This window comes from Amia ocellicauda, chromosome 1 (assembly GCF_036373705.1).
Source record: "Amia ocellicauda isolate fAmiCal2 chromosome 1, fAmiCal2.hap1, whole genome shotgun sequence".
Taxonomy (NCBI): domain Eukaryota; kingdom Metazoa; phylum Chordata; class Actinopteri; order Amiiformes; family Amiidae; genus Amia; species Amia ocellicauda.
In genome coordinates, this window is record NC_089850.1 from 27,703,314 (window position 1) to 27,728,540 (window position 25,227).

At 42.3% G+C, this 25,227-nt stretch overlaps 1 protein-coding gene across 1 annotated transcript in view; it reads left to right on the plus strand.

Moving 5' to 3' along the window:
• LOC136747587 (nesprin-1) overlaps nucleotides 1-25,227 on the plus strand; it is a 183,822-nt gene that overhangs the window by 56,256 nt on the left and 102,339 nt on the right. The window contains exons 22-50 of the mRNA XM_066700533.1: nucleotides 241-399; nucleotides 4,691-4,855; nucleotides 5,386-5,520; nucleotides 6,094-6,252; nucleotides 6,674-6,882; nucleotides 7,022-7,130; nucleotides 7,746-7,910; nucleotides 8,111-8,278; nucleotides 8,738-8,914; nucleotides 9,309-9,449; nucleotides 9,707-9,867; nucleotides 11,702-11,852; nucleotides 12,226-12,453; nucleotides 13,221-13,319; nucleotides 13,704-13,891; nucleotides 14,595-14,718; nucleotides 15,021-15,187; nucleotides 16,262-16,415; nucleotides 16,957-17,585; nucleotides 17,867-18,046; nucleotides 18,662-18,812; nucleotides 19,431-19,589; nucleotides 20,162-20,344; nucleotides 20,619-20,720; nucleotides 21,181-21,384; nucleotides 22,254-22,461; nucleotides 22,854-22,966; nucleotides 23,504-23,709; nucleotides 25,022-25,177. Coding sequence (XP_066556630.1) covers nucleotides 241-399; nucleotides 4,691-4,855; nucleotides 5,386-5,520; nucleotides 6,094-6,252; nucleotides 6,674-6,882; nucleotides 7,022-7,130; nucleotides 7,746-7,910; nucleotides 8,111-8,278; nucleotides 8,738-8,914; nucleotides 9,309-9,449; nucleotides 9,707-9,867; nucleotides 11,702-11,852; nucleotides 12,226-12,453; nucleotides 13,221-13,319; nucleotides 13,704-13,891; nucleotides 14,595-14,718; nucleotides 15,021-15,187; nucleotides 16,262-16,415; nucleotides 16,957-17,585; nucleotides 17,867-18,046; nucleotides 18,662-18,812; nucleotides 19,431-19,589; nucleotides 20,162-20,344; nucleotides 20,619-20,720; nucleotides 21,181-21,384; nucleotides 22,254-22,461; nucleotides 22,854-22,966; nucleotides 23,504-23,709; nucleotides 25,022-25,177 — 5,150 coding nt within the window. The remainder of the gene's footprint in view (nucleotides 1-240; nucleotides 400-4,690; nucleotides 4,856-5,385; nucleotides 5,521-6,093; nucleotides 6,253-6,673; nucleotides 6,883-7,021; nucleotides 7,131-7,745; nucleotides 7,911-8,110; nucleotides 8,279-8,737; nucleotides 8,915-9,308; nucleotides 9,450-9,706; nucleotides 9,868-11,701; nucleotides 11,853-12,225; nucleotides 12,454-13,220; nucleotides 13,320-13,703; nucleotides 13,892-14,594; nucleotides 14,719-15,020; nucleotides 15,188-16,261; nucleotides 16,416-16,956; nucleotides 17,586-17,866; nucleotides 18,047-18,661; nucleotides 18,813-19,430; nucleotides 19,590-20,161; nucleotides 20,345-20,618; nucleotides 20,721-21,180; nucleotides 21,385-22,253; nucleotides 22,462-22,853; nucleotides 22,967-23,503; nucleotides 23,710-25,021; nucleotides 25,178-25,227) is intronic.

A 25,227-nucleotide genomic window follows, 5' to 3' on the forward strand; every position in this document is an offset into this window, starting at 1 on the left:
CAAATCAATTTATAACTTTTTTGAAATGCGTTTTTCTGGATTTTTTTGTTGTTATTCTGTCTCTCACTGTTAAAATACATCTACCATTAAAATTATAGACTGATCATTTCTTTGTCAGTGGGCAAACGTACAAAATCAGCAGGGGATCAAATACTTTTTTCCCTCACTGTAAATACATAAACATGGTTATCTTTTTATGATTATATGTGTGTACATTTCTTTTTTTTCTTTTTTTCTCAGGAATTACTTGTTCACCAACAAAACTGCAAGAAATCCTTAGGTGTGATTGAGAAGAACAACCAGTCTCTCCAGAGAGCTCTCACCAGCACTAAGACCCTGCGCCATTTCGACAGGTCTCTCCTGCAGAAGAGGGTGGCTGAGCTTCAGGCCACTTCCCAGGTCAGAACCAGAAAATGTTCTGCTGATAATAAAGAATAGCCACAAATCCTACAAAATATTAGAAAACCTATTCATGATTCTTGGCAAAAATAAAATAAACTATTTTTAATAGGAATGGTTTGGTCATTCATGGCTCTCTTGAGTGTTTTTGAACTCTCATATTGGCTGTGTTACAATGCTGGTAGACAGTCAACACGTTAAAGGTAGTTGGTTACAATTTACAGAGTTTTAGTTAATATTGTGTGCTTTCAACCTTTGTTTTGTTGTGCAATTTTATTTTCATTTGTACTCAAATTTAATTTAAATTGTTTTAATATATCCAGAACTATTAAAACCTTTAACCAGCCATTATAACTTTAAGTCTGTACCTTTCCTGGCATGTCTTATTTACTAGCATGTAAACAAAGCCATTGTCAACTTTTATTTCAGTCTCAAAGGTAGTCACAGAGATAAAATCAGCCAAAGCCTATTTAAAGTTTTGACACTGTTCCACTGTGAATTCTACATACTATACTATGTATACAGTACATCATTCTGAAATAGACATAAATCTGTTTTATATTTAAATATTGAACACAGGCCTTTCATTGCAGACCTCAAATAATTTGCAAGGACTGTCTGGGATGATTAATTAAGACAAAAGCATTTTGTCTAGAATTCATTGTGCAGTTATTTGCTGCTAGATAACTCCATGTATATAAGTGTATAATTAAAATGTTTTGCATTGTGTGTTGATTGTGCTCTCCCTGATACAGGAGCATGTGAAATAATAGAAACGGCATAATGAGCTCTGATGAGTGTGTTCCTGTGGTGTGCAGCGGATCAGCTCTTGCTGAGCCTGTCTGAACTCTAAAACTTCCTTCGGTCAGCTATTGTTCTCCCTGTCAGCACTCATCACAGCTTTAATACAAGTCCAAAAATGGACTGCAGCCAAACGCTCTGTGTTTTTACCTTCATGTTATTGTGTTTGGAGTTATCATTATCATTTGTATGTAAGATTACGTCTTTCACTCAGGATTGACTTATAATATGTTTTGGAAAGGTGATAGCAGGATATAATAGACTCATTCTATGGAGCAGTATTTTTCATGACCTATATTCCTGTGGGTCCCCAGCCTCTTTGTAAAAACAGTGCTGGCTATTTCCAATGGAAATATGCATCCATTTCATAAACAGCAGTGGATAAGTGAAAAATGTTTTTTCTTTATTGGTTATCTTAGTTCACTTTGTATGAACTGATAAATAGTATATTTACTTATTTGAAATCTTTAGGCTGTTTGAAGACTTATGAACAAAGCAGTAAAAACAGCAACAACAAAAGAAAAAAATACATTATTATTTTTAAATGATGTTGAATTTTAACTTTGCAAGGAAAATGATAGGTTGCAATTGCAACCCTGGTTATCTGAAAAAGGAAGCACTGCCCAAGGGGGAGGGGTTTCTGCGCACTTCCATAGGAAAACATGATGTCAGCGCAGGTTCGTCCTCTTTTGCCGGAAGCTAGGACTCCTGCGCAGCCTTGCAACCCTTGGGCAGTGCTTCATTTTCAGATAACCAAGGTTGCATTCACAACCTCTTGTTATCTTTCAAGTTGGAAGCACTGCCCAAGGGGGGAGGGGTTACTGTATAACAAAACCATCGCAAGGGAGGAGGCAGTGAGCTGATAAGGGAGCCTGCCCTGAGGCGACCGCTAGGGGGCCTCGGCAACACAACTCCAGACAGGAGCAACACAGGCCCCTTGGGGCCAACCTGGGCTGCCCAAGAGCAAGGACCGCAGTCACGCTGTACCCGGAACTGTCTGCAATCACCATATACAAAGTGGGGCTACAGAGGTAAACTCTTACGCCATCCGCTAACAATAGCAAGGCCGGCTGCTGTACTAGTGCATCTAGGAGCAAGGCCATATATCTACTTGCACAATATATGGCGCGGGCAATCAAGTAACTTGTGCACCCTCCGCGCATTAACGTGGCAATGAACCCCTGATCCTGCAGGAGCGGGGCCACAGACTCTCTGAATAACACACAGTCGGCTAGTCAACTGAGTAGCCACAGCTGGACATAACAGTATATACAGCGTGGCAGCAGGAACATTCATGCTGCCTCTGCACAGGAGAAATCACGTTCACTGAACGGTATAGAGCAGCCAGCTCCACTGTGCTGTCATAACAACTATATACATCGCGGGGTGCAGGAAGCAGATCATGCACCTACCACATAACACGGCATTGGCCGATTGCTGCACTAGCCCAGCTAGGAGCGAAGCCACACCAGCTCTACAATGTGGTATAAATTAACTATATACACCACGGGACGCCGGAACCAACTCATGCGCCACCCGTGGAACACAGGAGCAGTTGACTCCTGCTGATTAGACCAGCTAACGCAGGGTAGCTCTACTGTGCTGACAAATTAACTATGTACACAGCGGAATACGAGAGCCTGCTCACGTGTATACCACTGAGGACAACAGCAGCACACAGCCAGTGCGAGCCACAGACCTGCTGACCAAGGAGCTATATACACAGCAAGGCAGCAGGAACAACTCGATCGCCATCAGCTGGGAAAATCGGCATTGAGCTAAACTCTACTAACAAGCTAGAACAGAATCATGCTGTTTACACATATTATTTATATAGCGGGGTACAAGCCAGGCGCATGCACCACCGCAACACAAAGCAAAAATGAAAAAACTATATACAGGGCGGCCTCATAATGCAACAGACCTGTAGGCCGCATGACAGACCCTGGGAACACATAGATAGGCTGTCAGCAAGTCCAGGAGCAGCTCGCGTCGGTGATCAACTGGAAGGCATAGTCCGGTAGAAAGGAAGACATGGTTCAAATAGCTCCATCAGGATGCGCTTAACAGGGGCAGACCGGGAGAGGAAAGGCAGAAGCCAGAGCCTGTGGGATACTGGGGCTTGACTACAGCCAACACCGGATTCCCAATGGAAGGGACTGGTCCCATCACGTCCAACCTGTAGAACTGGACAAATGTAAGCGGCGAGGCCCACGCTGCAGCCACACAAAATGTCTGCCAAGGGGGTGCCTTGAAAAAGGGCCCATGATGTGGCAACGCCTCGAGTCGAGTGGGCCACCAGGTGTACAGGCACTGGGGTCCCTGTGGACTCGTAGGCCCGCAGGCTTAACCACACCATGTTTGCCAGGGTTTCCGGGGACATCGGGTGACATGGGGTCCGGGATCCGTGGGGCCGAGGGTAGTAGCCACACCAGCGGACAGTGGAGCGCAGCCGAGCTCGATCATAGCAAGCTGAGAGAGCGAGATCTCCTACAGCCACAGGCGTGAGCTGTAGTGCGGGCACAAGCCGAGAGAGGAGCACCTCTTGCGAGTGAGATCTCTTACTACAGATCGAGGCTTAGGCCGGGCGGCTGGGCCTCGGATTTCACTGCCACTGCTAGCACTCCTGCTGTGGAGGAAAAAGCCCTGTAGACAAAAACCAACACAGCAAGCAATCGGAAAATATATTGTACTATGTTAACATTCTGGTGCGTGGACGGACAGGATCAAAATTAGCTATAAATATAGCTAATAAAACACACAATAGAGACAGAGGTATAGCGAAATGGTGGTGAACAACACTATTTGTGAAGCCAGCCAGCCAAAATAGGGTCTAGGGTCTAATGCAACACACAGACACAGAGAGCTCACTTTCTCGGGTCCAGCGAAATGGCAAAAGAGGATGAACCTGTGCAGATGTCACATTTTATAGAACAGGAAGTGGGAAGGGACCTGTTCTGAGTGACGAGCGCAGGGGCCAATGGCAGCTTTAATAGAGAAACCCCTCACCTTGGGCAGTGCTTCCAACTTGAAAGATAACTGGAAAGAACACAACTGCATTTCCAAAATTGTCCTTCCACTATTCACTTCTGACTTGAGGGTGAGGGGTATTTTAATATGTAACAGTAAAATAATGTAGGATTCCCAAGACACTTAATTGACTTAATTCTCCATTGTGTCACAGGAGTGGGATGCTTCAGTCCTATAGGGGTAGATTCCTACTACTGTTCGTCAAACCTTTCAATTAGGAACTGGTTAACACTTGGAAAGAGCAGCTGTTTTGACTTGTCTGAATAATTTGTTCAAGGAAATGTTTTGATCTGACATGGAACAGAAACCAGAGGAATCTGTGGCCCTGGAGGACTGGAATTGCTCATCCATGATCTAGATATTGAATTTACCTGACAGTATGCCAGAGTGTCTGTGTGATAACAGAGACAGGTCTGTGCACTGGAACAGTGCTGATTCTCTCCTATCTCTGTGTGATCAGGCCATGGTCAAGGAGGCTGCTGAGTGGAGGAGGCACATTGAGGCCAACAGCAACCTGATGAAGAGATTTGAAGAGTCCAGGATAGAACTGGAGAAGGTCCTTAAAATTGCTCAAGCGGCTTTGAAGGAAAGCGGAAATCCAGAAGACCTGCTCAAAAAACACACCGTAAGAAACATTTATACTCCACTGGTCAGATTTTACAACTGACTGTAATGATACACAAGACAAATTATATAGTTTGGTGGTAATTATAAATAAATAAATTACAGCCCATATGAGTTAAATAATTGCTGATATTCCTGAAAACATAAATGACCCAGCTGCAAGTAAACAAGCCAGTTTTAGAAAACAAATTCTTATAATCACCTCTTTCTAAATTTGTTAGTGTATTCAGAGCTCCTTCTTAAAGTGAAACTGACATAAACACATCCACCTAAAGTACAGTAATTTCTCAGAAAATTATCATTTGATTGCAAAGGTTAATCTGTCTAGAATTGCAAACTGTTAATTGTTTTTCTTAGTTATGTGACAGCTACACATTTTTAGTACTTTTTAGACAGTGAGAAGCCTTCAGGGTTACTATAGAGCTTCTGAACATCTGAGAGGAGTTTAAGGAAAGGTAGCCTTTCTCCTGTGTGTTTATCTGTCTGAGGGCCATCATTTCCTGATTTTTTATATTTTCTGATTAATTTCAGGAATTCTTCAGCCAGCTGGACCAGCGGGTGCTGAACGCATTCCTGAAGGCCTGTGATGAACTCACCGACATTCTGCCTGAACAGGAACAGCAGAGCCTGCAGGAAACTGTCAGGAAACTGCACAAACAATGGAAGGTCAGGTCAAGGAGAACACAAACCTTAAATTGTCAATTAATTATAGGCTCATTGGCATTTTGTACTATAATAGGCTATGATGCTTATTATGTGTTTGTTTGTTTGTTTGTTATGAGTTAACCTCAACAAGCACATATTTCTGGAAACATGAAACTTAATGTTATTATTCTTAAGATTTTATGTTTTTTTTCCTGGCCAAGAGACCAAATATATACAGTAAATAAATAAATATACAGTAAATATACAGTAAAATATACAGTAATTAAATAAATGCTATATAGGAAATATATATATATATATATATATATATATATATATATATATATATATATATATATATATATATATATTAATTTGCATTGCTAGTTATGCATTGGCAGATAATCAGTCCACAAACTCCATGTATATTGTTGTCACAGTTATTGGTCATGAACGTTTTGCTACTAAAGCAGCATGAAACAAGAAACAAGTAGTGCACTGTTACACTGTTTCAAAAGCCAGGGGATGCAAAGTAAGGGGGGGTGGCAGCATCTTGTGTCACAGCAGTTTCTCCACGGCCCATTTTCTCTGCAGGACCTCCAGGCTGAAGCCCCCTATCACTTACTGCATCTGAAGATCGAGGTTGAGAAGGGCAGGCTGCAGGGGTCTCTGGAGGAGTGCCGGTCGGAGCTGGCCAGAGAGACAAAAGCACTCCCTACAGCGGGCAGTGAAAGGCTCATCAAGGAGCACAGGGTGAGGCGATACCGGGCCCTCTACTGAATACACACACACACACGATTTGTGGGAAGAAATGACTGCCCTGTAGTTACTATTTTATTAATATAGCCCCCATATATACGGTTTTCTAAGAAGAAAAAATAAGACCTTTTTAATACCAGGGTTCTCAGGCCTTTGGCAGCATTATACACCCCCGGGCTTGTGTGTTAGTAAATTAACCCTGAAACTCATATATTCCTGTTATATCTCACTGCACCCTGTATCCTATGTATGGTGAGTGATTTATTGATCAAGTCCAGGTAGTGAGCTTCTAAGAGGGGCCCTAGCAGGAACGTAAACAGAATCTAATTTGCACTGATTTATTTTACAGTGAACACAAATTCTATCTTCACACTGTGGTCAAACTAGATTTCCAATGCATGTTATTGTTGCCCAGGCTTTCTTCCGGGAAAAGGGCCCCCAGCACCTGTGTGAGAGGAGACTGGTGCTCATCGAGGAGCTGTGTCAGAAGCTCCCAGACGGAGACGCCGCCCGCAACACTGCGGAGAGCAGCAAGAACGCCCTGGGTGAAGTGCAAGCTCAGATTGACAGCACCCACCAGAAACTGCTGCAGCATCCCGACAAGTGGAAAGAGTTCAATTCCAGGTAGGTAGAGAGCTTTGCTAAACACAGTGCAGTGGAAGAACAAATATTTCTGTAACAAAGCTTAATACATCAGTGTATGAGCTGCTACACAGGTTTGGTAGATCACCATTTCATTTTGAGGTTTGTTTAATTTTCACAGGTTCTCTGAGCTCTCAGCCTGGCTTTCAGCAAAGGAAAGTCAACTAAGGCTTCTGAGAAACAGAGCCAATGATCCCAGCAAGTATGGACAAGTGAAGTCTACAATTGAGGTATTGTCAAAATGTAGAAGACATATCTCTCACTACCATTTACCCAGTATCATTTACACAGTATCTTAGATATGGCCATTGTTTAGAATTATATTATCTTAAAGTAGTCTTATGTTTTCTTGAAGTGTAATACAAACCCTGTAATCTGGCTTTCCCATGCCTTTTACCTGCTCTTCAAATTGATGTATGTATGTGACACATACTTGGCTTTCTATTAGCACACAAAATGAAGCACTGTAATTAAACTATATTATTTAAAAAAATAATTATATCCCACAAGCTCAGGTTCTAGCATTCACATTCCTGGCAAGGCAAGCATAAATAAAGGCATACAAGACACCTTTGTAGGGCAGGACAATACCAACTCTGGTGGAAAACCACTATCTGGCCACTAGGCATCACTGCCCTAGCCTTTCATCATAACATAGTATACTGAATATTCAGTTTTACAACTGTTTTATTTTCTCATTCCATATTGCTTTGGTGAGATTATACAATATAATATACACACAATAGAACCTGTAAATATAATAAGATATGAATAAACTTCCAGACTCCGTTACTGTTGATGTTGATATTGATGTTGAAGTGACAGTTACTGTGGGTGTCAATTAGGAGCTGCGATGTGACGCAGAGGAGCAGGAAGGCAACCTGAGCTGGCTGAAAGCGAGGCTGGCCACGCTCATGGAGGTGTGTATTGAGAGCGAGGCGAAGAGGCAGGCCGGAGCCCTGTCAAAACTCTCCACCAACTTCAAGGCTCTCCTTTCATCACTTACTGAGGTGAGCAGTATGACTTCATTTAGATTTTTTCAGGCCAAGTTAACATTGTGCTTGGACACTTCAAAGATACATTTCTATTTTTACCTTTTGCATAATACACATTGTAGTGCCCAGACTGTTTGGCAATTGAGATCGCAGACTGGAGAGCGATATATTTCTCATGCTCTGTTTGGTGACTCCCTTCCCCCCTTTCCTCTCAGTCGGAGAAGGTGGTGTCCGCTGTGGGAGACTGTGTGCAGTTCAGAGAGGAAGTAAGCAACACGCTGGAGGAGCTCCTGCAGGGACAGAAGGAGGCGCAGGCCGAGGCCAACAAGATCCTGGACTCGGAGTGTGTGAGAGTGGCTCAGCAGCTGCTTCTCATCCACCAGGTGAGGCTGCTATTCGAGGGGACTGAATTGTGCTCCCCCTAGTGGTTTAATGGGATTCAAACCTAGTCTTATCTGCAGTTTGCCGATTATAACCCTGTAAATAGCAGCAGTGCGAATCATGCCCCAGACTGGGCTGATGTTCCAGATTTTTCATGCTCAGTGGCCAGCATTTAAAAAAACACTGGATAATGTATCATTGTTGCTTAGTGTGCCAGTTTCAGTTGCCCAGTAACTTCCTAAAAAATACATTAATACATCTCCCTGAATCGCCCCCTCAAGTAATTTGAAATATGATGCTTTTTGGAAGAATTTAACATCAATTTCAATTGTTTTTCCACTAGTATGTAATGAAACAATGTAGTCATATGGAAGTGTGCTGTTTGGGTTAACCAGGAAGAATATGGTGAAAGTCCTAGTATAAGTGTAATACATACATGTTTTGATTTGTTCTGTGTGCAGCAACAACTCAAGAGACTGCGAGGGAAGAGGAAGGATGTGCAGCTCCAGCTCGCCCGGGGACAGCAGCTCCAGAGCGAGGAGAGCCTGTCCAGCTGCCTACAGCCAGATTTACAGGAGCTGGAAAGCACTCTGAACAAGATGGAGCAGGCCATGCAGGCCCAGGAGCAGAGCCTGCAGGTGGCAGCTTGGCTTTTTGATTTAAATCCTAGTCAAATCTTAATCTCAAAACTCTCTTGGGTGCATCAGGTCCACTTTATTATTGTACACATTTTAAAGAAGCAAACAAGAAAGGCCTAGTGATGGCCTAGTAGCCTTCTCCCCCACCTTCAACTTTTAATCTGAGTTTGTTACAACACTGCAGAGATACAGTAACCAAGTCTTCTAGCTAATTGCAGAGGTAAAAACTATACATTTCAGGACAGGTTGAGAAACTTAATTAAGAGTCATCCAGCTAACACAAAATGAAAAAGTTAGTTCTGGGGATACCATCCCAGGTGCATGGCAATGAAAAAGGATTTACATTAAATCCTAATTAACACGTGTATATTAATTCTTGTCCACTGCCCCCTAGACGACCCTGAGTGCTTGGCAGCAGTTTGAGGAGGAGCGGGAGGCTGTGGAGGAGTTTGTGAGCCGGGCTGGCGTGGCCCTGGACAGAGACCTCACCTTCAGCAGTCTGGAGAGCCTGGCGGCTGAGTTAGTGCAGACCAAGGTGAGCGCCACGCTGCTGAGAATTGCACTGAGATATGGAATGGTACAGACCAACCATTTATCAATATAAGATGTGTTTTGTGAGGCAAAGCTCTCTTTAGTTTCAAAGCTTTTGCAAATTATTAGGCAAAAGTGATAAATAATAAATAATGTGAGCATGATGGGAAACGTGATCTGTCATATATATTTCATATTCCCCATCTGGCACTGAGTGTGGAGGTGTCTGGCGGTGAAGCTATGTCCCTGTGTCTTGTGCAGGAGCTGTCCAGGCAGAGCGAGGTGCAAGTGGCTCAGACAGACGCCCTACTGCAGAGATCTGCTGAGATACATCTGGGGCCCCAGAACCAGAGCCTCCTGCAGCAGCAAGCCCAGGCCCTCAGTGAGCAGGTGGCCAGGGTGGACAGCGGCCTCCGCAAAGAGTAATACCTCACTTACAAACACATTTAAAAGCATTTTATTTTATCTGAAAAAGGAAGCACTGCCCAAGGGGGAGTGGTTTCTGTGCACTTCCGTAGGAACCCGATTGAAAACGTCACACTGTCAAAGCTGCCATTGGACCCTGCGCACGTCACTCAGAACAGGTCCCTTCCCACTTCCTGTTCTATGAAACGTGACATCTGTGCAGGTTCGTTCTCTTTTGCCGGGAGCTAGGACTCCCAAGGCTTTCCGTGGAGGAGGGCGATCAGGTCAGCAAACCAGAATCTGTGAGTCCACCATGGGGCTATCAGCAGAACTGTCGGTCGTTCGCTCCTGACCTTCTCCAGGACCACCGGGAGAAGGGGGAACGGTTGGAATGTGTAAAGGAGACAGCGTGGCCATGCTTGGGCTAGTGTGTCAATCCCTAGGGTTTCTGAGTGGTCTTGGACGGAGTGGGCAGTTGGTGGACTGCATGAACCGGCTCCACAGTTGTTTCTACAGAAGCAGACGGCGTGCTAGACAGTACAGTCTGTGTGACTGGAAACCTCCTTGTGTTGTGTTGTGTTGTCCGTTCAAACCAGCACGTCTGTCCTGTAGGACTGGCAGGAAATGTCACAGTGCAATGGTGGGGGCGAGAGGAGCTCGACCAGGGAATGGTGCATCTGGGGCGTCGGTCAGTGTTTGCACCAGGCGGCACACAACAAGTGAAATGCCGCCATGACAAGTGGAACACCTAGCGGGCTTGCCGCTCTATGTGCGTCTCCACTTGGCAACATTTATGGACACGGGGGCACTGAAACACCAACCAGATGCAACCTTGTTGTTGCCAGACAGAGCACTGTATATTCCAAACACCAGGTGCAGGATGCAAGTACTGCGCAGGCCTGTAGGCTTAACCACACCGTGAGTGCCGGGGTTTCTGGGGACACGGGGTGGCACAGGGTCCGGAGGGGTGACAGTAGTAGGCCACCAGCCGAAGCAGGGCCTAGAACTGAGGCCGCACCCGTGGACGGTGGAGCACAGCCAAGCTCGATCCCAGCAAGCTGAGAGAGCAAGATCTCCTAAAGCCGCAGGTGCGGGCTGTAGTGCGGGTGCAAGCCGGCGGAGGAGCACCACTCGCGGGCAAGATCTCTTACGACAGACCGAGGCTTAGGCCAGGCAGCCTGGTGTAAGATTTTACTGCTGCTGCTAGTGCTCCTGCTATGGAGGAAAAGCCCTGTGGACAAAAAACCAACACAACAAGCAATCAGATAATGTATGGCACTGTTTTAACACGATTATTATTTTAAAAGCTCTATTTGTAAACCGAAAATCAAACCGAAAACATGATCAAAATTAGCTATAAATATAACTAATAAGACACACAATAGAGACAGAGATGTAGTGAAACGGTGGTGAACAACACTATTAGTGAGCCTGCTAGCCAGAATACTTAGTTTTTAAGGTCTAATGCAACACATAGACACAGAGAGCTCACGTTCTCGGGTCCAGTGTAATGGCAAAAGAGGAAGAACCTGCACAGAAGTCACATTTCATAGAACAGGATGTGGGAAGGGACCTGTTCTGAGTGATGAGCTCAGGGGCCAATGGTAGCTTTGATAGAGTGACGTTTTCGATCGGGTTCCTACGGAAGTGCGCAGAAACCCCTCCCCCTTGGGCAGTGCTTCTGACTTGAAAGATAACTATCTATATTGTATTTTATTATAATGAATGTCATTATTTATTGTGTTCATGTAAGTGTTTTTTTATTTTTATATAATTTGGATCCAACTGATTCTTTCCCTTTCATATTTTTTCCTTGGCTATAGAATTTAACTCAATTATGTATTTTTTCAGTGTCAAACAACTGGAAATGATGAAGACAAAGTGGGAGCAGTTTGGCAGTGATTTTGAAGCCTTTTCGGTATGGATTTCTGAAAAGGAGAAAGAACTTGATGACCTGAATTCCTCCTTGGATCCTTTGGAGCAGAAGATCAGTAAAGTGAAGGTACATTGTGATTTCATTTCTACAAACAGTGTTTTGAGATACACAGCTATTTAATAATATATTGCATCTGTATTCTACATTATGTGTTTAAAATTATTTTGTTACAGTGTTGTATTTGATTTTGAATTAATACTGAGATTATTAAATTCCTGATTTAATACAAAAGCACTCAATGCCCTTTTAAAACAATGTGTATGTGTAAATACAGACTGATTAAATACATTTAAAAAATATTTTGAACATGTTCCTGAATTGTGCAATCTCACAGCGGTTTTGAATCAAGTATTTACCATCAATTATTCCCAATTAGTGCCTCATTTAACTGATTTGTAAAATATAAGTCAGTAACACAGAATCTCTCCTGATTTCTCAGGCTGTTAGTAAACAGCTGGAGGAGAGAGCCTCGGTCCTGCCCAAACTGGAGGCTGAATCTCAAGCCCTGGGACAGTTTGTGTCATCAGGGGAAGCTGCCCGTATCAAGGCCAAGCTAACTCAGATCGGCAGGTACTGGGAGGAGCTGAAGGAGCACACACAGCACCTGGAGGGGCTGCTGCAGGACAGCGCGTCCCACCAGCAGCGCTTCCAAGAGCACCTCTCACAGGTACAGCACCCCCTGCTGGAGGGAGGACTGAGTGGTACAGAATCAAACATCTTTGCATATGCATATATTATTATTATTATTATTATTTTTAATTTTTATTTATTTTTTCTTAGCAGATGCCCTTATCCAATGCGACTTAGAAAATATAGAAGCACTTTAGACACAGTCATGGGATCCAATGTTTAAAATATCTCGAGTTGTGGACTTTGTGGCTAGGGGTTCAATACAAAAGGTCAAGTTGAATAAGAATTACAAGTACTACAACACTTTGTGAGAATATATAATATGTACACACACAAAAGATGATGTTATCAATCATAACACACATAGTTAAGGAGAAGAAAACATTCTGAAGAGATCAATCTTAGCGCACACATACAGCATTAAATGCAACTGAATTGAAATTAAATGCTTTTCTTTATCAAACACGTATCTGCAGATTGAATTTGCCATTTTAACAATATAAATGGGAAAAAGGCTGTAACATCGCTCAGAAGTTCAAGTAATAAGATATACAGGAAACTAAGAATGAAGCGATGCACAGAGATTCAAATTATCCCATTTCCAGTAGAAAAGGGGGAGTTTTGTTCATCACTGTCTCGTACAGGACTTTAAATATAGTATTAATGATACTACTCTCAGATTAACATCAATCTATCACATCAAATTTATACATTTCAACTTCCAGTTTTAAGATTACAGTCGATTACATCAGCAGTTTATTTTGTGCTAATGCGCCTTTTGTTTTCACATTGCTCCCTTTTAAGGTACAACAAACAATGAAAGACCTTGAAGACAAATTGGATTGCTCAATTACATCTTGTTCAGCATCAACAGAGACCTACAAAGCTCTCCAGGAACACATGGTAATTAGTGTTAAAATAATATATTCTGGCACCAAACAGAATAGCAGTTGAACATTTGTCTTCTATCACTAAAAGAGCAAAACACACATGCATTTTTTCATGACCCTTAAGATTGCTACTGTTGATAATGTCTCCAGTATATTTACAGATAGGGAGGAAAAAATCTAATGCTTAAATACTGTTTACCGCTATATGAATTCATGATGTATTTCCTCTATTTAAAAGCCTAGTAATATTGAACATGTGATTACAGTTTCACAAAGAAACAAACACAGAAACATCCCTGCAAGTTGATCCTCTTCTCATCTTCCCAAATTAATTGAAAGCGGTCCAGTCCATGGTGGTGGTACTGGTAGTCATTGCCGAATGGGTCTGTTTCCACAGGACGTGACTCAAGCTCTGGAGCAGCTGAAGGGTCAGCTGTCCTCACTGTCCACTGGCGCTCGCAAGCTTGGAGACAGGGAACAGGCAGAGAGTGAAGTGGCAGCCCTGCAGAAACGCTACGAACAGGGCCTCCAGCAAGCCAGAGACAAGCAGGCCCAGATGGAGAACCTCCTGTCTCTGTGGCAAAAGTAAGGCAGCAACGTTTCAGCCAATAAACTTCATATTTCATCCACTGATGTTTCAAGTGAGACCCGAAAACGAATCTTACTTTCCAAGCCCTTGGGGAGAATACTGGGAAGTGGTGGCAATATGTTAAAGTACACTCTTGTAGCATGCTAACACGTCAGTTATAACTGGGTTTCCCCCCTCTCTCAGTGATATGAGATTGGGATTAAGTGGTGCGCTGAGTGTTCCTGAAAGATAGCATGTGTGCCTGTCAACATCCATTTCACAGACACACACACAGGGATTTGAAGGAGACAGTCAGAAAGGCAAAGCCAAGGTGTGCTGTCGGTGAGGTGTCCTCGTGCTCATCTGCTCTGACTCGAGCTGAGCCATTTCACAAACTGAAATGAGACTGTTCCACTCAAAAGATTGTTATGGTCATGTGGGGTTCAAAGAAGGATAGAGACCAACTCATTAAATTGTTGCTGTGGTCATGTTTTTTTTACACAGTATCTCTAAAACATGGGGAAATGTTTGCATTTATATTAGTGTGTGTATGTGTCTGTAGAGTAAACCATGTATATTTAAAGACAGCATTTTACACTGAATTGATTAGAATGTGAGGAAAGCAGAACAGTATCAGAACTGCAAATATCAGAGGAGGCATACTGCTCAATCTGTCAGACTATTGAGCTTTTCTTTAATGATCTTTCCTGTTTTATATAGGTTTGAAAAAGAGTTGTCTAGCTTTCAGTCATGGCTAGAGCGATGCGACACAGTTTGTAACACTAGGGCCCAGTGTTTTTCAGCCGAGAAAAACAAGCTTCAAAGTGAACTACAGGCATTGGAGGTAAATAGCAGCTTTTATCATTATAAAAATGTTATACTTTTTATATCTTTAAATATGTTTTGACAAGAAAAATGAATAGAAAAGGAATAGAAGCCCTTAATTAAAAAATAATGTTAAACTCTAAATTAAAAGACATTAAGAATGATTTAAATCTGCACTAGTGTATAATTGATCATTTACAACTTGGTAGGCTTTAACCCTTAATTTTCTGGTGTGTTCTGTAATTGTACATTTGCCCTGTGCATCTGTGGGAATTTCAGCAATTTTGACCAATATATTTGTGCTGAAAATCCTGCTCCTAGGATTTGCGGTCTGAGGTCTCATCCCACGAATCCGTCTACAAGAGCCTTGTGAGTCTGGCCTCATCTCTGTACCCAACTGCGGAACAAAAGCGAGTCCAAGAGATCACAGAGGAGCTGGGTCAACTGAACCACAGATGGTCCTCCCAGAACCAAGCCATACCACAGAGGTGAGGGGCTGAGAATCCGGGCCTGCAGTTCTGAGTAGAATACCAGCAATGACATACAAATAGTATATATTTAAACTTGTATACCCTTTCATTTAGAAACTCAAGGTACGTTTTGCCTAAAGTTTTGCCTTAGAAATCAAAACAAACCAATTAGAGAGATAGCAAAAACATTAGGTGTGGCCAAATCAACTATTTGGTACATTCTTAAAAAGAAAGAACGCACTGATGAGCTCAGAAACACCAAAAGGCCCGAAAGACACAGAAAACAATTGTGGTGGATGACAGAAGAATTCTTTCCCTGGTGAAGAAAACCCCTTCACAACAGCTGACCAGATCAAGAGCACCCTCCAGGAGGTAGGCATATCTGTGTCAAAGTCAACAATCAAGAGAAGACTTCACCAGTGTAAATACAGAGGGTTTAGCACAAGATGGAAACAGGAAAGAGGAAGACCAGATTAGAGTTTGTCAAAAAACATCTAAAGAACCCTGTACGGTTCTGGAACAACATCCTATGGACAGATGAGACAAAGATCAACTTGTACCAAAATGATGGGAAGAGAAGAGTATGGAGAAGGGAAGGAACTGCTCATGATCCGAAGCATACCACATCATCTGTGAAGCATGGTGGAGGTAGTTATGGCATGGGCATGTATGGCTGCCAAGGGAACTGGTTTTCTTGTATTTATTGATGATGTGACCGCTGACAAAAGCAGCAGGATGAATTCTGAAGTGTTTAGTACTTTATTATCTGCTCAGATTCAGCAAAATGCTTTAAAACGCATTGGACTGCGCTTCACAGTGCAGATGGACAATGACCCGAAGCATACTGCGCAAGCAACCCAAGACCTTTTTATGGTGAAGAAGTGGAATGTTCTGCAATGGCCAAGTCAATCACCTGACCTGAATCCAATATACTTATATTTGTAACACATTTGTTATGGTTGAAATGCAACTGTCTGTGCTGCTAATGCTTTATATTGGGGACAGAATCATTCTGCTTTGGTATACAGTATGTTCAGTAACTTTCAGTATCATCTCTGGGGGGTAGTTAATGCTTACTTTTTCCACCTACAGGATACAACTCCTACAGTCACACATCACCAACATCGAGCAGTTTGATCAGACCTTGCTTCAGTTCTCCTACTGGGTTGAGCAGTTCCTTTCCGCTCTCCAGGCAACCTCAGATGTCAACACTGCTGATCTCCAGCCTGCACTCACTGAATTTAAGGTACATTACCTTCTCCTTCAGATGTGAACAATTAGCCAGCCTGACACATGAAACCTGTCATTAGCTGTTTCTTCAGAGGTTTGCAGTGATACTGTACACAGGCAACTGGAGCATCTGAATATCAAAATAGCTTAGTTTCAAATACCTTCATCTGTAGGGTCTTGCTTGCTTTTCTGTGCTTGTTGAAACCTTCTCTAACATTGAAGCCATGGACCCCAGAGATGTATTTTCTCCTAAAACAGTATATCATTCTGAAGGAGTTTTAGTTTTTCTCTCCTCCATAAGCTAATGTTTTATTTTTACTTTTATGTATTCATATTTTTAGATAACTGTTATATTATTTTGTTCTTTATTGCTGTGTCAACCTTGTGAAGGGGGCTGTAACACATAAAATATGACTGATTGATTGTTTTACTATTATTAAGAATATAATATGTTTACCTTTATATTTACCTCTTTTTTTTGTTTTACTGTTGTAAAAATCACACATCTTTACATGGGTTAGATCAGCACAACATGTGTGTTCCTGTCTCTTTTGCAGGAGAAGTCAAGTGCAATCCAGAAACAGACCTCTGAGAAGGAGAGCCTTCAGCAGCAACTGGACAACCTGTGTGCATCCTGTGAAGCCGGGGAGCAGCAGCTCCTTCAGGGCAGGAAGGAAGACTGCTTCCAGCTGTTCAGAGAGGCCCAGCAAGTCCTGGAGAGGCGGCAGGAGTGTCTGGAGAAACTGGAGGCTTTTCTGCAGACCCACAAAGTCGCCACCAACGTGCTGCAGGGCTTGAAGCAGACAGTTGAAAGTGCCAGCAACTGGGATAAGGGCAAGTCTGAGTCTCTGCAGCAGGAGCTGAGGGATATTGTCCCAGATATCAGCAGGCTGGAGACACTGGCGGTCAACCTGGATGGTGGCCTCAGCAAGGCGCATTACCACCTGTGTGAGGGTGGCACAGAGCAGAGGACCTCCTGCCGTGCCCTGGCAGACATCCTGAGTGCAGAGCTGGAATCAGTGCAGAACCTCCTGGGCACAAAGCAGAGCGAGGCCGAAGCACTGGGGGCCCTCTGGAGCTCCTTCAAGGAACGCAAGGAGCAGCTGCTCAAAAGCATTGAGGACCTTGAGGAAAAGGCTGACCACGAGGAGCTGAAAGAGCCCAGCCTCCCAGCTCTTCAGCAAAGGTGCATATGCTAACCCATCGTGCGATTCTGAAAGGCAGATCTGAAAGCCAAGTCTGAAAGTGTGATGTTGCTGACAGCAGACAATAATGCTTCTGTAGCCTAGAGAATGATGGGGAAGAAGTTGTGTTATAGTATAAGAGTACTTTGAATCCAATGGTCTTAAGATGTTTATGATTCAAGTTATTGAACAAAGAAATGCTTTATCTCTACAGGAAAGATATTTTTTTCTACTACCTGAACTTCACATTGATTTGATTTTTTCTCTTGCTTCTCTTGGGAAGGCTGAGATTCTTCAACCAGCTGGAGGATGAGCTGCATTCCCACCAGCACGAGGAGCAGTGGTTGAAAGACAAAGCGAAACAGCTGGCTCAGAAGGACACAGAGCTCTCTGCTGAAGCTCAAAGAGAGTTTGGGCTGGTGGAGGCCACGTGGGAAGATACCAAACGACTCATTAGCGACAAGTAAGATCATGAAAAGCCTTTACTTAATACCCCCAACGTACTGTGGCATAGTACATATCAGAGTGTTGCCATTAGCAATCATACCTCAGGTATAAAGATTATTGAAAGCAAAGAAGGGAATTTAACAGATGGTAGCCTTCAGTAGTATTAAGGATCACTTGTGGCTTACTTGTATTTAATTGCTTGAGGTTTTTTAAATCTTGTGCAAATAAGTGATTATTTGGTATTTCTGCTGAGATTTTTACTTGCCATGCCAACTAACTCTTCTAGCTGGAATTGCTTCTGAAAATATTCCTTCAAGCTGAGTGGGAAGAAGTGAGACTGGGCAGCATGTCAATATGGCTCAGTCTTGTGGGCAGCAGGCTTCAACAGTGGGCAGTGCAGATTGACTTCCTTACTACACTATTGTGTGTGAATCACAATAATATTTCCATAATTATATTTTCAGCCAAACATAAAGAGAACAAAGAGATTAATGATTGCTTTTTAAAAATGAGGTGCTGATATAAATATACAGAAATCTTAGCAGTAGATGGTATTGAATGGACATTACATGTTACAGCATTGTTTTATGGATATGTTTTTTATGTTGCTCTTTTTTTCATCCCCATTTAGCCAGGAGCAATGCAGCGTGCTTGTGGATCTCATGAGAGAATACCAGAGCATGAGGTCCTCCATTAACAAGATAGTGGAGAGCGCAGAAAACGTGGCGGAGATCAAATCTGCCCTCAAAGACCAAGAGGAAGTCCGAAGAGCTCTGTCACGGGTCAGCTGACTTCTTCCACTTCCTGTTAAAAAGATCGAAAAATTCACTGATGGTGATAGTGATGCTCCAAGTCCTGATTGACTTTAAACACAACTGCTTTAGTGTTTCTTTTATGCACCTGCTATTTATGGAGCTCTTGTAGTAACTTAACTACATCATATCCTTAGTTTGTATATTTAAAAAATAATACAATTATTTAAAAAATTGCAGTGGGGACAGAGCAGGGACGCGTTTTTCAGTCCCATAGTGCTCACCCGCTAATAAATTAAATTTTAAGAGAATGAGTTATAAGTTATGAGTTATGACATGCGATTTATCATTGACACGGCTTCAGTACTTTTTTGTTATGTTATGTCAATTTGAATTCCACGTTTAAATTGATTAATTTACACATTTATATCTAAATATACTAAATGTATATTTTTGTTGAATATTGCAGACACTGATAGTAAAAATGTAATACCATGTATGTCAAAATTCATACACAAAACACCAGTTCAGATGCAGCATCCTATCCTGTGGTCAATAAATAATCATGGACATAGGTTGACTGCCCTCTTGTGGCAGCATGTTGTTAGGACAATTCCTTGCTGATGCACCCTTTCCTCAATTCACTAGCATGAAGCAGCAAAGACAGAGATGACAGGAAGCCAAGAAGAGCTGGACAAATTCACCAGCAAAGGGAAACACCTCCTGAATGAACTGAAGAAGATCCCCGGCTGTGATTGCGTGGGGGTGCGGAAGGATATGGAGGCCATTGTGGACCAGTGGCTTGATGTAAGTGTGCAAATACATGATGGGAAAGTGCTGTGTTATCTACCATGAGTTCATTATTGAGGCTGCAGAAATACATTTACCCTGTTTGCAGAAGTCTGTAGTGCCTAACTGTACATTTTAAATGCATAACCCCTTCTTACTTGAAATGTGGTTAATAGATGCACATACTGTACTGTCTTGGATGTGCACTATCTTTCTTTCTTTTAAGAATTATTATGTTTTCCTTTCACTATAAGAACTGAGCTTGAGAAAGGTAATTTTAATCACCTTCGGCACAAAACAGCAATATCTGGCAGCAAACAGCTGATATCGCAGTATGTAGCTTTCTTGGGTTTCCTTCAAAGTTTCTGTTTGGTAGCATGTCAGCCTGTTTAATACTATATTGCCTTTCATTACAATGTAGTAGATGAGTACTTTAAATAACGCACCAAGCTTCATTCAGTCATCTCTTTTATCAGGGTTCCCCACCAGGAATCTGATCAGTTGATGGTGTTCCCATGACTAGGGTTTGACAGTTTCACATAGCACTGCTTGGAAAAGTACAGTTTTCTTCACCTTCTAATTTCCGGCAGGTCTCAGAGAGAATAGACGACAATATCGAGCGGCTAAGCTCTGGTGTGGCTTTATGGGAAGATGTGCTGAAGATCAATGAAGAGATCGACAGCTGGGCCAACAGCTCTGTCTCTGAGCTCAGCGAGAACCTGAGCAACCTCAACGACAGCCAGAGGCTGGAGGCACGGCTCATGGAGTTTCAGGTCAGGAGTGTTCAAGGCTGAGCCACACCTTGCTAAATAAAGAGATCCGTGGTCTACCTGATACAAAGAATGTACACTGCTCACAAAATGTGTACTGGGCCAAGTCATTTTCTCTTCAACAAAGACCTTTTTCCTTTCCTGGTAGCTCATCGAGAACAACTACATCTTTGGATTTCCTAGCTGTTTAAAGTTTCTGTACAAGGTGATAAGATACCATCACCATTAATAAAAAAATCTGATATTAACCTAAGAAAGTTTCATTTTTTTCCTCTAGGCTGAGGTTGAGCATAAGGAGCAGAAGCTGAAAACCCTGAATAGTAAAGTGTCAGAGCTGAAGCAACTCACCAAGACCCAAGACACCCCCCCAGAGCTGCAGGTAACACTTGTACCATCAGCCTGAAACCTTAACCACAGCAGAGCTCATCTGGGGTTGTTTCACTCTGGTGTTTTAAGTGGCTCTTAATCTGAGAAATGCTACACTGCTGAGCAGCGAAGACATCAGTTTCCGTCTCTCATGTGAACATGAGAGTAAGCATAAGACTGTTGGTCACATTCAGAAGTGCTTCATGAAAACTTATAATGGCTTCTTTGTAATGAAGATTTAGTCATTTTTCCCCCCACAGAATTAAGAAGTGTCATTCATAGCATCAGGAATGTGTCCTGTTACTGTTGGCACTGATAGAACATGGACCGCAACTTCCATCATCTTCTTTTCAAAACCAAGCAAGGATCTTAAAGAGACATGCAGGGGGTGTCACGCTTTAAAGGGAAAAAAATAATAATATTATTATTTGTTGCTGCAGTTACGAAGTGTGGTGTTGTGTATTTTGTTTCAGGTTATCGAAGCTGACTTAAGGAAGAAGATTGCCCATGCTCAGGAGATATTGGAACAAGCTAAAGGGACTCTTAGAGATTTCAGCTCTCAGAAGACGCAGTTGGAGAGCTTCATTTCCCAGATGACTGGCTGGCTGAGCAATGTGGAACAAACTCTCACTGCCTCTCCACATGGCACGGACCCCGAGGACATCAGGAAAGTGAAGGTACACAAACACAACAGCAGGCCACAGGGTGTCCTTTACTAAACAACACCACCACAAGTGAAATGGTTTAAATAGTATACGGTTATGCAGTTGACTCATTCAGTTTCCTATGAGTAAGCAAATAAACATCCCCTTACCTTCAGTTTAAGCTCACTCCAACTTTTAACTGAATCATTTTACGTCCATTTTTTTTTCTTAACCGAAAGTGTGTGAACATATATTGAACCAGTTGCATGTTAAAGGGAATTATATAAATAATTATTCATTCATACAACACAAATACACATAACAATATCTCAATTCTAATAGCTGACATTCTTTGTGATTTATTGATATTTATCAATGTGAAATACTCATGTCCCATAACTGACACCATCAAGAAATGTTTCTCCTATGCTGGTATTACCTAAGTCTTCATGTCTTCCTGGTCTTTGATCTCCATTGTTGTCAAAAACAAGCATTTCATATATCTCAGAATATCATGAATCGACATGTGTCTTTTGCTCATGCTTGTTTGTTTCTTGATGTCATAAGCAAACTCACAAAAATGGAAACCGCCAGCTTATTTAAAATCCTGTTAAGATTCATATAGGAAGCACAAATGGATAAAAAGACCAAGCACCAACGAATCAGTTCTGCTAGGTTCATGTCGGCAGGATTATCTTAAATACTATGTTTCATTATCAGAAGAAGAGATTCATTTTCTTTGAATGGGAGAGTGATTGTAATTATTTTGAATACACTGAGAAACAAAGGAATATTAATTGCAGCACAAAACAAGGTAGCTGTGTGGCCTGGAGCTGAATAATGGCAGGTGCATTTAAGAATAACGGTGAATCTCTTTGCCATCTGGTTTCGGTGTCACTCAGGATATCCAGAAAGAGCTTCAGAACCAGCAGGGCAGCATCGACTCGACCCGGGAGAACCTCAACACGCTGTGCAGGAAATACCCCTCCAGTGAGCTGGAGAGGCTGGGCACCGCCTTCACTGACCTCATCAAGAAGTACGAGACAGTCAATCAGCTCTCCAGCAAGACTCTCACTTCCCTCCAGGACAACCTGCAGCAGCACTTCAATGGTGAGGACGTGCATCTGCTAACAGGGGTCTGAGAGTCACAGGAGGATTTAAGCCACCAAAGGCCTGATGTTCAGCTGTTAGATTACAGTACTGTTACTGATTACTGTAGATTACAGGTTTCAGAACTGATGCGAGTGTTTTATAATTCACTATCCAGAAACAGAACTCTATTCGTCAGAGATTAATCAAATATAATTACTGGTTTAGCCAAAAAATAGATCTGAGGATTGCAATCCATATTGCTCAGTATAGGTCACTGAAGGTGTATGTATTCACCTTGCCAGCCTGAAGCACTGCTAGCCATTGTAGCTGTGCAGCATTGTAGGGTGAAATGCTGAGATCTCTGAGTGTGTCTGCAGCCATGACAACCTCTCCTCCTTGTCTTTGGGCAGATCTCGTGCAGGAGTTCCACACATGGCTTTCGGGCTTGAAGGACGGTGTGAGGGAGTGCTGTGATAGAGCTGGGGACATGAATGTCATGGACAATAAGCTGCAGAAACTAAAGGTAAAATATTTATCTTTCCGGCTCCTATGAATAATTAAGTATGGAAAATATAATAATGTTATGCTCGTATTCGTTACATTGGATAATATCCTGTGCATTTCATAAAATATTATCACCATGGATGCTGATTATTTCTCTTTATGTATGAACATTTGTTATTGTGCATTAGATTTTATTATTGCAAGATATCAAAGTTTAAAAATATTGAATAGTATACAAAATTAATTATAGGACTGCACACTGCAGTATAATACATTTGTTTTTGTTTAAGTGACTGAATATCCATTCATTTTTTCTGAAATACATATTTGAAAGTTTTAAAAGTATTGGAAATATGTTATATATCGTCATTTGTTTATATTGAAATGCACATTGTAGTGTGTTTATTACTTGGACACCAATAGCGTTATTTACATGAGGTGTAAGTAAGAGAATGGCAGTGATGGTCATGCCACAGCCTGCCTTTTGGTCTTTCGATACTGCCGTTGTGTGGAGGTATGTGTGGCTGAATGCCAGTGTCACTCCTCTGTCCTGCAGGACACTCTGAACCACGTGGATGAAGGAGAGATGAAGCTGACATTGCTATGTGAGGAGGGGGAGAAGCTCCTGCTGCATTTACCCAAAGCCAGTGCAGGACACATCCAGCAGCAGCTGTCCTTCAGCCAGCAGGACTGGGACAGCTTCGTGGAGCAGTGCAGACAGAACCAGCAGGCCCTGGAGGAGAGTGCCACCCAGCTGGCCAGGTGAGGTTGGGTGCAGTCACAGAAGGATAGCCTTCTGCTGCACTTCACATTGTAGCAACGGTTTGGAGTAGAGGAATTGTTTCAGTTGTGTTTGTTTGGTCCCTAACCTGAAGCACATGGTTCCACTTCAGTGTAAGTGGATAATGTGATAGCAGTGCTGGTCAAACCTATTTTTATTTTTTTCCCAAAGTATACAGTTAGGTCCATACATATTTGGACAGTGACACAGTTGTCATCATTTTGGATCTGTACACCACCACAATGGATTTGAAAGTGTAGACTTTAATCTTTAATTTGAGGGTAGTTACATCCAAATTGGGTGAACAGTGTAGTTACACCCATTTGTATATGTGGTCCCCCCAATTGTAGGGGCTCAAAAATAATTGGACAATTGGCTACTCAGCTGTCTCAGCTTACCACCTCATCTGTGAAGCATGGTGGAGATGGTGTTAAGGCATGGGCATGTATGGCTGCCAAGGGAACTGGTTCTCTTGTATTTATTGATTATGTGACCGCTGACAAAAGCAGCAGGATGAATTCTGAAGTGTTTAGTACTTTATTATCTGCTCAGATTCAGCCAAATGCTTCAAAACTCATTTGACGGCGCTTCACAGTGCAATGGACAATGACACAAAGCATATGGTGAAAGCAACTCCAGACTTTTTTAAGGCGAAGAAGTGGAATGTTCTGCAATGGCCAAGTCAATCACCTGACCTGAATCTTAATTGAACATTTATTTCACTTGCTGAATGCAAAACTGAAGGCAAAACACCCCAAGAACAAGCAGGAACTAAAAACAGCTGCTGTACAGGCCTGGCAGAGCATCACCAGGGAAGAAACCCAGCATCTGGTGATGTCTATGGGTTCCAGACTTCAGGCGGTCATTGACTGCAAAGGATTTGCAACCAAGTATTGAAACTCACAATTTAATTAATGATTATGTAAGTTTGTCCAAATACTTTTGAGCCCCTAAAATTTGGGGGACCACATATAAAAATGGGTGTAATTCCAACACTGTTCACCCAATTTGGATGTAACTACCCTCAAATTAAAGATTAAAGTCTACACTTAATGATGACTTGACAATTGTGTCACTGTCCAAATATTTATGGATGTAACTGTATATCAATAGATAAAGGAATAATTTTATTTAAAAAATCATACTTGACTAGCTGTGGATTGGTGCTGAACCTCACCAGCATTGTCATTCATCCATCTTCACAGCAGCATCTCTCTAAGGAAGAGAAAATTATAGAACATGTAGTTTTGTACTTGGATTTGAGTTTTAAAGTTGAGTTGTGTTTCTGTTCAGTTTTGAGAATCGTCTGAAGAAGCTGAGCTCATGGCTGGAAAAGATGGAAGAGAGGATGAACTCTGAGCTCCTGGGAGAAACCAAGCAGCACATCCCTGAGAAGAAAGCTGAGCTGGAGAGGGTGGAAGAATTTCACAAGGAGCTACTGAAAGAAAGGTACACCTTCAGAAAATGTCATTTTTTCTATCCCAAATTCTTTTCAGCTC